The sequence below is a fragment of the Propithecus coquereli genome, unplaced genomic scaffold (genome assembly GCF_000956105.1).
Source record: "Propithecus coquereli isolate 6110/MARCELLA unplaced genomic scaffold, Pcoq_1.0 Scaffold262, whole genome shotgun sequence".
NCBI lineage: Eukaryota > Metazoa > Chordata > Mammalia > Primates > Indriidae > Propithecus > Propithecus coquereli.
This window is the reverse complement of record NW_012148197.1, coordinates 2,144,797-2,158,118: the sequence shown is the minus strand read 5'-3', so window position 1 is coordinate 2,158,118 and position 13,322 is coordinate 2,144,797. Positions and strand designations below refer to the sequence as shown.

The 13,322-nt window shown below is 42.7% G+C and overlaps 1 protein-coding gene across 1 annotated transcript in view; it reads left to right on the top strand.

The window, feature by feature from the left end:
* ABCC4 (ATP-binding cassette, sub-family C (CFTR/MRP), member 4) overlaps positions 1 to 13,322 on the top strand; it is a 244,430-nt gene that overhangs the window by 67,659 nt on the left and 163,449 nt on the right. The window contains exons 5-8 of the mRNA XM_012647333.1: positions 6,083 to 6,172; positions 7,097 to 7,260; positions 8,646 to 8,771; positions 10,190 to 10,439. Of these exons, the coding sequence (XP_012502787.1) occupies positions 6,083 to 6,172; positions 7,097 to 7,260; positions 8,646 to 8,771; positions 10,190 to 10,439 (630 nt within the window). The remainder of the gene's footprint in view (positions 1 to 6,082; positions 6,173 to 7,096; positions 7,261 to 8,645; positions 8,772 to 10,189; positions 10,440 to 13,322) is intronic.

Below are 13,322 nucleotides of genomic sequence, written 5' to 3'. Positions count from 1 at the left end.
GGGGGTGGGGGTGGGGCCCTGGCTGTGCTTTGCTCTGTCATTCATCCTCCTGGGCAAAGGCTCCCCTGGGATTCCCAGGGACTTAGGGAGGCCAACTTCAGGGACTCAAGGCTGCCTTGCACAAGTGCTTTATCTGGCCTCTGAGAGAGTGAGGTTAGGGAATGTGGATAAACTCCTCCAAATAGATTAAGATCTCTTGGATCTGTAAGGTCTGATCCTCAACCTGATTTCAAAGCAGACCTCCTCTTTGGAATAGTTCTTGAGGTCCACATTGTGGTCCTCACACTCAAAGACTCACTTATCCACAGGGCCGGACCTGGCTCATCAAATTTTGTACAGTCATCCCTTGGTATCCAAGGGGAGTTTGTTCCAGGAACCCCTTTGGATTCCAGAATTTGAGGGTGCTCAAGTCCCTGATATAAAATGGCATAGTATTTGCATATAACCTCTGCACATCCTCCAGTATACTTTAAAACATCTTACTTATAATACCTAATACAATGTAAATAATATGTAAATAGTTGTTATACTGTATTTTTTTCTTTTTATACTTTGCCAGAATAACTAAGATGCCCCAATGTATTTTTTGATTTGTATTATATTTTATGGCTTTTTTAAAAAAATTGTTTTACTTTCCCTGAATACTTTTGATCATGTTTTTCTGGCCTCTCGAGTCCAGTGGGTCGATAGTAGTATGATAGTAAAATGTAGCCAACAGAGTTAAAAGGAAGCTAATGTACCTCCAGGAGGTAAATACCAAATCCTTCAGAGTTTATAGAGAATTTTCTGTACAGGTTTGCTAACTTGCATGCCAGCCATGAAAAATCAGGCAAAAATAAAATCAAAAAAGCTCCTCAAAAACAGAGATTAATGGTTTTAGACTATGCAATCAGGAAAGTAGGTGTGGCATTACTAGGCAGCTGGCCACAATATTGGAAAAATACAGGCAATTTTCTGCTTCAGGTGAGCTAAACAAACCCATCATAGTTGCCTGTTGCAGTAATACCTAGTTTAACTGGAAGTTGCTTTATCTGACAAACCCAGCTCTGAGGTAGGGCTGTAAACCAGGAAGTAAGCTAAAAATAACCCTGCAAAATAGGTTAACATAAGTATTTGTGGTTTTTCTTTTTTTTTTTTTTTTTTTGAGATAGAGTCTCACTGTGTTGCCCGGGCTAGAGTGCCGTGGCGTCATCCTAGCTCACGGCAACCTCAAACTCCTGGGCTCAGGCGATCCTCCTGCCTCAGCCTCCCGAGTAGCTGGGACTACAGGCATGCGCCACCATGCCCGGCTAATTTTTTCTATATATTTTTAGTTGTCCAATTAATTTCTTTCTAATTTTAGTAAAGACGGGGTCTTGCTCTTGCTCAGGCTGGTTTCGAACTCCTGAGCTCAAACAATCCGCCCGCCTTGGCCTCCCAAAGAGCTAGGATTATAGGCGTGAGCCACTGCGCCCAGCCTGTGGTTTTTCTTTTTTTTTTGGTGAGAGTGTCTCGCTCTGTCTCCTCAGCTAGAGTGCAATAGTGTCATTATAGCTTACTGCAACCTCAAACTTCTGGGCTTAGCCATCCTCCTTGTCTCAGCCTCCAGAGTAGCTGGGACCACAAGCATGCGCCACCACGGCTGGCTAATTTTTTCTATTTTTAGTAGAGATGGGATGTCGCTCTTGCTCAGGCTGGTCTCAAACTCCTGAATGCTTGTTTTCTTTATGCATGTGTTTATTCAGAGCCTGTTTACTCTGACTTTACTTACAATACCATTAAGCCATATCCTCATCTAAAAACAGTAGTAGGTAATAAGATAGTGTGAGAATTTGAAGGGACAGCTGGCAGCCTGGCACAAGGGACAAAAAGGAATGATAACATACCAAAGTCCAAAAAGCATGGCCATTTGAGTACTCTGGGGGAGGAGTGTCTACATACCCCGAGGGTCAAGGACACTGTGTTGGAGTCATGCTGGTAGCGAGGAAATCTGTGTCATGAAGGTGATGAATTGCAGTTTGCATCTTCTGTTTTAAAAGGACTCTTAGAGTGAGGTTTGGGGAGGATTTCTATTAAAATCAGGATTGAGTTAATGCATTTCATCCAAGAAAGGATGATACATTTCACCAGTCTGGAAAACTCACTTCCATGGAAAGACCGTTCTCCCCTAACCCCCTTCCTTTGGTGGTGATGATTATTTGTGTGTCCACGTTTGAGTTTGTGTTTCATGTTTACTGATGAAAATAATTAAGAAAGAAGAAACAGTTTATTTTTCAAATGAATGCTAGATATTACTTGATATATTTTTAAAAAGTTGAATAAAATTAATGTTTTGTTCTAGATTGTAGAGTTTTCTTATAATCCGAATCATATTCTCTTGCCTGCCCTCAGTAGTAACCAACCATAAAATGGATCCCTGCTCCGATGGGGTTTGCATTTCACAGTTCAAAGTAGTGTTCTCAGCTGCCACACAGATTCTAGTATAGCCCATAATTAGATATTTGGATTATTTTCCAGTTTTCAACTATTACAAGCAGTATTTCAGTGGACACGATTAAAGCTAAACTTTATAAAACATCCTTAATTCTCTAGGGTATAGAAATTTCAAGGCATTCGATATGCCATACTTCTTCCCAAAGAGTTAACTATTAGTATTTGTGTTCTCCCCTGGGAAATGAGACAGCCGTACACCCTTGTCCAGACTGGATGTTATATTTTTTAAATCACCACTATTTCACTGATTTCATAGGTGAAAAATAATTTACATGTCTTTGAGTAATAATGATTTGCATATTTTCTTTCTTTTTCTTTTTTCTCCTCCCTCCACCCCCCACATATTTTCATTAGCCAGTTGTGGGTTTTTTGGGGGATGAATTTCTTGCACATGTTCTTTGTCCCCTCTAAAAAACTGGTAGACTTTTATAATTCTTATTGATATTTAGGTGCTCTTGATTTATGAAAGATATTTTGGGATCTGAAATCTGAAGAAAAAGAACAAAGCCTGAGAGGTCTCTGGGAAAATATTAAGCAATGAAACACATAAGTAATTTGAGTCATAGAAGAAGAGAAAATAGGGAAGAAAAAATATTTGAGGAAATGATAACTGGAATTTTACCCAATTTGGTAGAAAATGGTAATTTACATACTTAAAAATCTTAGTGAACCCTGAGAAAGAGAAAAACAAAGAGATCTATTCCTGGGCACATCATAACCAAACTGCCAAAAACCAAAAAATAAGAGAAAGTCTTGAAAACAGTCTGATAGAAATGACATACTATATATGGGGGAACAACAAAACAACTAGTTGCTGACTTACCAGAAACAATGAAGACAAGAAGACAATGGAGTAACATCTATGGAGATGAAAGAAACACAAGAGTAACTGTCAAATCAGAATTCTATAATCAACAAAAAATGTCCTTTAAAATACAAGGTGAAATTAAGACACTTTAATTTAAATCCATCTCCTGAAATTACCTATCTTTTCACTTGTTATAACTTTATTTTCCTTTAACTCTTTTGCATATTTATAGTTCTTGTCTACTAATTCCACGAATCTGGATTATCTCAGGGTCTATTTCTATTGACTCTCCGTCTCTCCTTTGATTATGGGTCAGACTTTCTTGTTTCTTTGCATGTCTAATAATTGCTTTACTGTGTTGAACGTTATGAGTAATGTATTATAGGACATTATAGGAAGTCTGGATTACAGGGTACTGAGTTTTGCTCTGGTGGGCAGTTAAATTTCTGGCAGAATGGTGCAGTCAGAATTGGATCCGTCTGTCAGTCAGTCAGTCAGTCATAGGGCAAGTATTTCCATTTTGAACTTGGTCTTCAAAGTTCACGGCTTTTACTCTAGAGTAAGATCTTTGTTACTAAGGCATGACCTTCCTGGTTTAATCCCTGAGGCCCTGATGGGGTTATCCTTGCACTCCTTGGTTGCGTTTCTGGGTCTCCTGGCACTGTGTGACCTTCAGAATCTCCCTTCACTCTCAGTCCCACAGCTGCTGTGAGCCTCCCGGAGCCTTGCCTTGACTGTGAAGCCCTTGGCAAAGTACTTGAGACAAATCCCTACTGAGACTTCTCAGGCTTACCCTCTGCTACCCTCTGACACACACATTCCAGATGCTTCTGCAAGTTGGAACAACCATCTCTTCCTCCTCAGCTGCAGTTCTGCTTGGGCAGGAAATGTCCCCAGGCAGAAAGCCCTGCCAGTCCCAGGCCACCTCCAGTATTTCCCTTCTCTCAAGGCTCACAGTCCTGTGCTGCCTGTGGTCCATGCCTGAGAACAGCTGCTTCCTACGTTTTGTCCGGTTTTGCAGTGGAGGGCTGGTACAGCACCAGTTATCCTCTTGTGGTTGGAAGCAGAAGCCAGGCAGTCTGTTGGCAGCTGTGTCTTCCTCGTTAATATTGTTAATGGCACTACACGATTTTTTTTTAATCCTATCTGGAATATGGCTGATTTTATTTCCACAGATCTTTAATTTCTTTATTGATTACAGAGTTATCGTGAACTTGGGTTAACTGCTGTTATAACCCAAGCGTCTGAGCTTCCGGAGCCCAGACTTTAGTCCACCTGTACACCGGTCACGGACATACTTGTAGCCCTCGTGGTACACTCAGAGTAACTTTGTCCTTTTCAAAAATTGTCACCTGTGCCATCTTACCCTTTAGTCCTCGCTGTCAGCAGTAGTGATAATATATGAATGATAATTCCAGTTGGGTGCAGTTGTCTTAGAGTTTCTGATAATGCTCACTCTAGGATCAGAGTTTGGTGTTGCCATTCTGCCTTATTTTGTTAAAATTAGGCATTAAATATCCACTCCTTTACAAATATGCCATGTATTTTCTGCATGTGGGGTTAATGTGTACTTGTACATAACATTGGCTTTAAAAATATTTTCAGATCGCTTTCAGTAATTAAGGCTCAATAAGTTCTGTTTCTTTCCTGCAGGGGCCGGCTGGTCTCCCTCCCTTCGCCCCACCCCCATTTCTTTCTTTCTGTATCTTTTTTGATTGATTCACTTATATTTGCATACCATTTTTTACTTTACAAAATGTTTTCATGTCTGTCTGGCCCTTCCTTCCCATTCACACAAGCCTAGCTGGCAGTCTTGTTACCTCTTGCTTGGACTGTCATAAATTACAATGGCCACAAAGTCTCCTTCTTCCAGCAAGCTCCTGGCCAATCACTTTTCTACTTTCATCTTCCCGAAGTTGAGTTTCTCCCTCTGTCTTAAAAAAACACACTCACTGTTCTGCATTGCCTTCCAAACTGCTGCTTCCCAGCCAGATTTTGGGTATTCTGTGCTCAGCTGCCGCCTCCCCTCTCCTCTGTACGCATGTGCAGGCCGTGTGTCCCTGCAGCGCTCTTCCCTTCCCTTGGGAAGTCTCTCCTCCTCATCATCAGGGTCTCTCCCACTCACAGTGTCCCTCAGTTGTGGCCTTCCCCGGTTCTCTGTCCGGGTCACACCTGAGACACAGGTGTTGTGCACACATCTCGTCCTGTCTCTCAGGGCAGAAAAACAAGACTCGGTCACCTTATCCCTTTTGGGGCCCCTGGTGGCCTCCACATAGTAGATAGTCCATAAATTCTTGTCATTTCACTATCACTGGAACCCTGGGGTAGGCAGGGGGAGGGGTCATATCCATTCACAGGAGGTAACCAAGGCCCCATGTGTTTTAAGTGATGCCACACAGACAATCAGTGATTGACTGCAGATTTGTAATCCAAGTCCCTTCATTTTATTCCTCTGACAGCCTCTCTGTTCATCTAATGTGGCTCACAATTACTTTGGTTGGCCCCTAAGTATAAACGTAAGTCTTCTTGTACTTGGGGCAGGTCCAAATTTATTAAAAAATGAGGTTGGGGATTTTTCTACTCTTCCCTTTGCTGTCCTGGTAGGGCATAGCTGCCGCTGCATAAGGTCGAAGGGCAGATGCTGTTCCTTAGAGCTGCTGTCCTGGGTCAGCCTGGTCTTTGTATCACACGAGACCCCATGAAAGTGTCATGGGTCTGCTGTTTTCTAAGCATGATGTGGTATCACTGTAGGAATACAGTGACTGTAGGAATTCAATACGCTACTTCCCTTTTTAATTTCAGGCACTTTGTCTTAGTAACATGGCCCTGGGGAAGACAACCACAGGCCAGATAGTCAATCTGCTGTCCAACGATGTGAACAAGTTTGACCAGGTAAGCTGCACCTGAGGCATCCTTTTTCATCGCACGTCCTTCTGGTTTATCTCACTGGAATGCCTGGTGCCTGTTTTTGGTATAGGCCCGGATTCTTTTTGAGCATGTAAGACAAGGGTACTTTTTATCCAAATTTCACTTCCTCTGTGTGCAATTTAGGTGTAATATGTGTTTAGCCTGTAGATTAGAGTTTTTTCTGATATTTTCTACAGCTTACTTCAATAATAAATATGCAGACAGCAGTGTTCTTGTCTAACTTAGTTAAATGTACCTAATACCCTTTGAGTGCCCCTTCTTAACTTTTAGCACATGGTGGTGGGATTGTGGGCTGAGTTCTTTCTCCTCTAGATGACAAGCTCCTGGTAGGTTGGGAGTGTTTATTTCCCTGTGCCCCGTACAGTGCCTGGTATATAAAAGACCTTTGATAAATAATGCCAGATTGGGTGTCCCTAGTCATAAATAACCCAGTTTCCTTGATCCTACCATACCTATTTTTTTTATACTTCATGGATGTATCATGTTGTCCCGGGCATTCTAGCTGCACACAAGTAATTACTGGAGAATTTGGTAGGCTGTGTTGTAATACAGGCTTTCCTGGAGTGTTGGGGGGCCCCAAGGGAGATGGGGGCAGAATTTTGTGGCAGGTAGTTCTGGAAAGTGCTCAGCTCATCTGTGAGATAGATGAGATGGAGAACTTCCTTTTGATGGGGCTGGTTAAGTTCTGTAAGTACCCAAAACCTGCCCTTTGTTTCCCCAGAATGGCTTCATCTGTGGCAGATAATTTGACTTCTGCTTTAGCAGGTTTACAACCCACTATGAACATTTCTGTTACAGGTTCTTTTCCAGAAGATTGTTTCTATACTGTTTTTCTTACCGATTTTGTTTTGATACAGCCCTAAGAACGCTTTTTTTCTTTCTTTGAAGGTAACCATCTTTTTACACTTTCTGTGGGCAGGACCACTGCAGGCCATTGCAGTGACTGCTCTGCTCTGGATGGAGATAGGAATATCGTGTCTCGCTGGGATGGTGGTTATAATTATTCTTCTGCCTTTGCAAAGCTGTCTCGGGAAGTTGTTCTCATCACTGCGGTAAGAGAAATACTGGTTTAAAAAATGTCATAGGTATTTGGCAACATCTACAGTCTGCCCAATGCTTTTTTCCAGAAACAAAATAAATACCTTTTATTATCTTTTGCATGTGCTGCAGGCTTTTCAGCCTTAGCCAGCGGGGGCTCCAGCCTTAAGCTCTGGCCTTCTATGTCAGGCACTGCACAGGGCACAGGGAAATAAACAATCCCAATCTGCCAGGAGCTTGTCATCTACAGGAGAAAGACAACTCAGCCCACAATCCCATCACCATGTGCTAAAAGTTAAGAAGGGGCACTCAAAGGGTGTTAGGTCCATTTAACCAAGTTAGGCATCTTAAGGGGGAGAGGTAAAGGCACTCGCTGGCTCCCTCCAGCCAGCTGTTCAGGCACTGGAGCCTCAGTCAGTACAGTGTCCTCAAGCCGAAATCACATCTGTAGAAGTTATTTTAACACATATTAAATAACAACAAATTGAAATATTGTATAGACTCAATTCTAACTGCATATATTTTTGTCATGCTTGTGTTAGAGCTCTTTTCACATGTGTGTACGTGTTTGTTATTCCTAATTCAGTGTTTCCATTAAATTACAAGCTCCCCAAGGGCCAGGTTGAGTTTAATGATGTCTTTATAAAGTCCCACAGTCTTAGTAGTGTATGTGTTAGAAAAATGGCTCTCGATCATGGGCTTAATGATCATAAAGTAAATTAGACCTGGAGCAGGTCCCAAAGAATTGGAAGTGGGTCATTTTCAAGATTGTTGGGTAGATGGAGATGCTGTGCCATTTGACACATTTTAAGTTCTTTGTATCGTGCCTTTGTTCATAGTGTTTCTCTTTCTTTCTGTTCTTTTTTTTTTTTTTTTTAACATCCCTGTGGTAGACAATCATCTTTTCTCTACTTGGAATTGCTTTCCCCCTCTTTGCCACGTGGAGAAACGTACCTTGTCCTTTGAGGCGCTGTTCAGATGCTCTCCGTGCTCTGAAGCTTTCTTTGCTCTATTCTTTTCCAATGGAATTAGCAGCCCTTTCTTTATTCCCATTTATTCCACCCCAGCCAACTATATTATTGTTAGATTTGGGTGCCTTTCTGCCTTCCCTGCCCACCTGTGAGGTCCTTGCGGGGACAGACCGTATCTGACTCATTTGCATGTCTCCCTCAGCAGATACTGTGCAAATTCTCCAAAACACTTACTGAGTTGGGACAAATTGTTGACTTTCTAATTGAAGTCGTCTTCCATTTGTATTTTGAGTAGGAACTGTCTGTGTTGTTGGAGCAAAAGAGCTGTAGGGAATCATTTGGTCTGTGATCTCTGCTTGTGCCTGTTGCCCATGAGGAAAGTTAGGCTGTGATTGCTGTGGCTCATGTCCCACATCTGTGCCCCTTAGGAGTAAAACTGCAGCTTTCACGGACACCAGGATCAGGACCATGAATGAAGTTATAACTGGCATAAGAATAATCAAAATGTATGCTTGGGAAAAGTCATTTGCGGACCTTATTGCCAATTTGAGAAGGTAAGTTTTTGTGTATATTAGACCCTGTTATTGACCTTTCTGCTTGCTGTTTCTACTGAATGGATTTAGAAGTCTTACTATGTTTTCACCCCTTAGGCGAACTTCGATACAGTCCACCCTACCCCCGCATGTGACAGTCGGGTTAAATAGAATGCCGTAGGACATCATTTTAACCTGGTCTTCCATTTACCATGTTCTTACAGCAGAAAGTATATGTGCTTCTTTATTAATATATAAATGAAACTCCAAATGTTCTGAATAGTGCAAATCCCTAAAATAAGCAATGATTTTAAGATGTTAGGAATATTCTAATTTCTAAACCATCTTTTTTTTTTTTTTTTTGGAGTCAGGGTCTTGCTCTGTTGCCCTGGCTAGAGTGCAGTGGTGTCATCATAGCTCAAAACAGTCTTAAACATGGGGGCTCAAGTGATCCTCCTCCCTCAGCCTCCTGAGTAGCCGGGACTACAGGCATGTTGCACCCAGCTAATTTTTTCTATGTTTCTTAGAGACATGGTCTCTTGCTCAGGCTGATCTCAAATTCCTGACCTCAAAAGATTGATCCTCACATTGGCCTCTCAAAGTGCTAGAAATTTTGATTTGTGTTAATGTAGCCAAATGGGACGATTATAGAGATTGGCTATGCCTATATTAGGCCAAGCTATTTGAATCAGTATTATTCATTCCAGACAGCCACAGTAATATTGTTTCTTTTTGTTTGCTTTAAGTTTTTAGAATTTTCATTATTTTGGCTTTTGGTTTAAATATTTGGTTAGTTTTTGTACTCCAGTACATGGTACTACTTATAATTCCATGGTAGCGCCTGGCCAGCTCCTACCTTTGCAGATGTACCTACCTGTGTTTCAAATGTGCTCTTTCTTTCATTCTTCTCTGCCTTCCACCATGCTTGTGACCCTCCCTGACTCAGTCACTTTGAGTTACCCACCTCCTCTCTGTGATTCCTTTGGACACTGTGCCAGCCACTTATGTCTGGTGTCTTGGGGTCTCACAGTTTTGGAGTTTTGCTTATTCTCGTCTCCCGTGAGTTTGTGAGCTCCTGGAGGGGACAGATTGTGTCTTATTTATCAGTGAGGTGCCTGGCATAGGACTTGTGTTTGCCAATGCTTGTTGAATGAATCTGTTTGAATGCTTGTTCAAACCCAGTCTGATTCACCGGAAATGTCAAACCGTGACATTAAGCATCATTTCCTAGTATGAATGAAGTGCTTATTCATTGATCTGTTGTTCCTTGAATTGAAGTTGTTCCCCGGGGTGAGCTGTCAAATATTTTTAAAATGTAAGAGACAGTTTATCTTAATCTATGTTCCTACCTAGAAAGGGGCCACATGCATAAGGCACTTGAAGTTATGACTTTAATGTTGACGCTTCCTTTAAAACCTGTACTCTACTCTCTTTTCCAGAAAGGAAATTTCCAAGATACTGAGAAGTTCCTACCTCAGAGGGATGAATTTCGCATCATTTTTCACCTCAAACAAAGTAATTGTGTTTGTGACTTTCACCTGCTACGTGCTCCTTGGCAACGTGATCACAGCCAGCCGGGTGTTTGTGGCATTGACGCTGTACGGGGCTGTGCAGTTGACTGTCACCCTCTTCTTTCCCTCTGCCATCGAGAAGGTGTCAGAGGCGATCGTCAGCATCCGAAGAATCCAGGTTTGGTAGCAAATGACATTTTAAAGTTGTAGGTGGATTTTAAGTAAAATAATACTCCTTTTATTTAGTGTCACTGTGTTCCAGTTTAGTGGGGTTTAACTCTCTCAGCGTCAGAATGTGCAGTCGTTCTAAAACGTTGTGCATACTTCCCTATCTTAGATAGAGTGTACTAACAGTAACACAAGAAGTGGATCCTCTGGACAGCAGTGTAAACAGCAGTGCCAGAGGGCTCTTGATGTGCAAGTGGTAACTGCAGGTGTGATTAAAATGTCTTGAAGCAGGAGAAGCAAACAGATTTCATCTGTTTGCATTTGCGTGTTAACGCAAATGAATAGGTCGGGAGTGTGCACGGTCTTAGGTTGAGCAGGACTCCTCTTTGGGCTGGGAAGGAAAGCGCTTGCTGGAAGGTCGCTTGCTCTGTGGGCAGGAAGAATGGCCTTGGCTGCATTTAGTTATCCCTCTTTAAAAATGACTTCCTTACTCCGTAGATATTTCCATGTTAATTTCTGGATATGCCTTTTGGACCGCTGCCTTTTCTTCCTGTCCTCTTTTTACTTTTTCTTAGTGTCAAGGAACCTTTCTCTCACAGGCCTTTTCCTTTCTAATTTGTTCATTTCCATTGTCTTGGTTCCTTTGCTGCTAAAAGAAAATACCTGAGACTGGGTAATTTGTAAGTAGTGGAAACTTCTCTCTCACAGTTTTGGAGGCTAGGAAGTCCGGGATCAAGGCCCTGCCATTGTTCCCTGGTGAGAGCTGCTCTCTGCTTCCAAGCTGGTGCCTTGGATGCTGTGTCCTCACATGGCAGATGGACAGAAGGGCAAAAATGGCCTGGCCAGCTCCCTCCAGCCTTTTATAAGGGCACTGATCCCGTTCGTGAGGGCACAACCCTCATGGCCTGATCACCTCCTGAAGGCACCGCCTCTTAGTACCCTGACATCAGGGTTTAAGTTCCAACCTGTGAATTTGGAAGGGGCACACACATTCACACCACAGCATCACCATACCCACTGTCACCTGTTAGCCGTGTCTAACTTGCTAGGGGGCACATGACTTGTATCTCCAAGATGAGGGCTTAGCACATAGTATGTGCTCAAGTATTTGTGTGTTCACGAATACGTCTTAAATTATGAATTGGCTCTGAGCGGCCTGGCAAGGATGTGGGTGTCCAGGCATTAAAAACATCTCCTTTGTTTTATTCCCGGTTCTCACTTGAGATGGATGCCCAAGGAGAGACTCCAATGAACTTAGCTGGCAGTGGATGGGATTTTTTGTTTTCTGGCCTTGTCATAAAGGCTGAGATTTTTTTATGATGAGATTTCTGTGTTATAAAAGAAATCACCTATAAAACAGAGCAGTCATACGGGACAGTTCTGCTGCCCTGAGTTTATCATGTTGACAGTGGCATTGAGCAGCATCGTTAAAGATGGTCCATGCAGTTCAGTGAAACACATTTTATGGAGCTTTTGCATCTCGAGAGAAAGCAATTGGAAATGTACTGTGGCTATGGCGTCATTCTCAGCACACACTACAGGTTCGTTGAACGGTAGCTTCACAGATACATCGTGCTGCTGTGAATTTGTTGTTGCTGCCACTTGCTTTGATAGCGGCTTCCAGCGTGTCTGTGGCCCAGGGCTCTTGGCAGTCTTGACATGTTATCTCATTTAACCCTGACAACAATTGAATGAGATAAACATACCCACTTTACAGAGGAGGAAACAGCCTCCTGTAATAGGTTAACTAGTTTGCCCATCTTCATGTAGCTTGCAAATGGTAGAACTAGGAATTTGCTCAGAGCCCTGGTTTCTAATACTGCTGCCTTAGTCCCTATTCAAACATGTGGAATATTTTCCTTAAGTGTTATTTTAATCATCTCGTCTTATTCCAAAAATGTTTAAGGGTTCTCTGTTTCCTATGGACTCAAATTTTTGAACTCCTGAGTTTAAGGCTCACCTGGCCACATGGGTGTTTCCCAGCACACGACCCTGTACCTGGCGGGGGCACTTGTCTGTGCCGCATTCATCCTCACTTTTGGATCTTCACCCTGGGGTTTCTTCCCTTTTGTGCTTGATTTAAGCAAATGCTTCTGAGCCCTTTGGCCAGCTCCCACGATCTGCTCAGTACTTTCATTCCTGCTGCACAAGGCTGGTACCGTGCAACTCAGCTTCACCGATGTGTCGTGGGCACCAAATACTGCATTGACACAACAGCAGTCACAAGAAAGGGCGGGGACCCAACAGAGACCCAGGGCTGACCGTCCTGTACCACAAGCCAGGAAAAGGCCAAGTGATGGAGCAGATTCGAGCTGGGCATCCCTGGAACACCGGGACTTGGCGGGGCTTTCAACCTAGGGGAGCTGGGTCTTGTCCAGAGGGGAACTGAGTCTGAGTCTTCCCCTTGTTCTGTGTGTCCATCTGTGTGTATCAAATCTGATTGGGCTTGGTGGACCTGCTCTCCAAAGAGAGGGACTATGCCTGGCATTAATATAGACTCTGCTGGCCTAGCTCCTGGGCTGTGAAGACAGTGGGCTTTCTGGGCCATGTAGATGAATAGAAAGTCTTACTTTGTATTCCTTACAGATAGCAGATGCTCAGAAAATGTACAAGTAAAGTAAACTTCCAGCGTCACCATGTCTGTGGGATTCTGCAAATGTCTAAATATGAGCATTGTTTTAGTGGAAGGTGATAACTTTGATCCTCTGATGGATTTTGTCACACATCAGTGATTGTGGCACGAGAGGTATCCTACAGAAGGTTCTCAGGGAATTGTGGTCAAATATTTGGATAGGCAGAAATCTTTAGGATTTTTAAATTTCCACCAAAATGTGACCGAACCATATCTAAGGCTTGAAATTCCCTTCCGTGTAGATGGATGTGTGCATGCAGT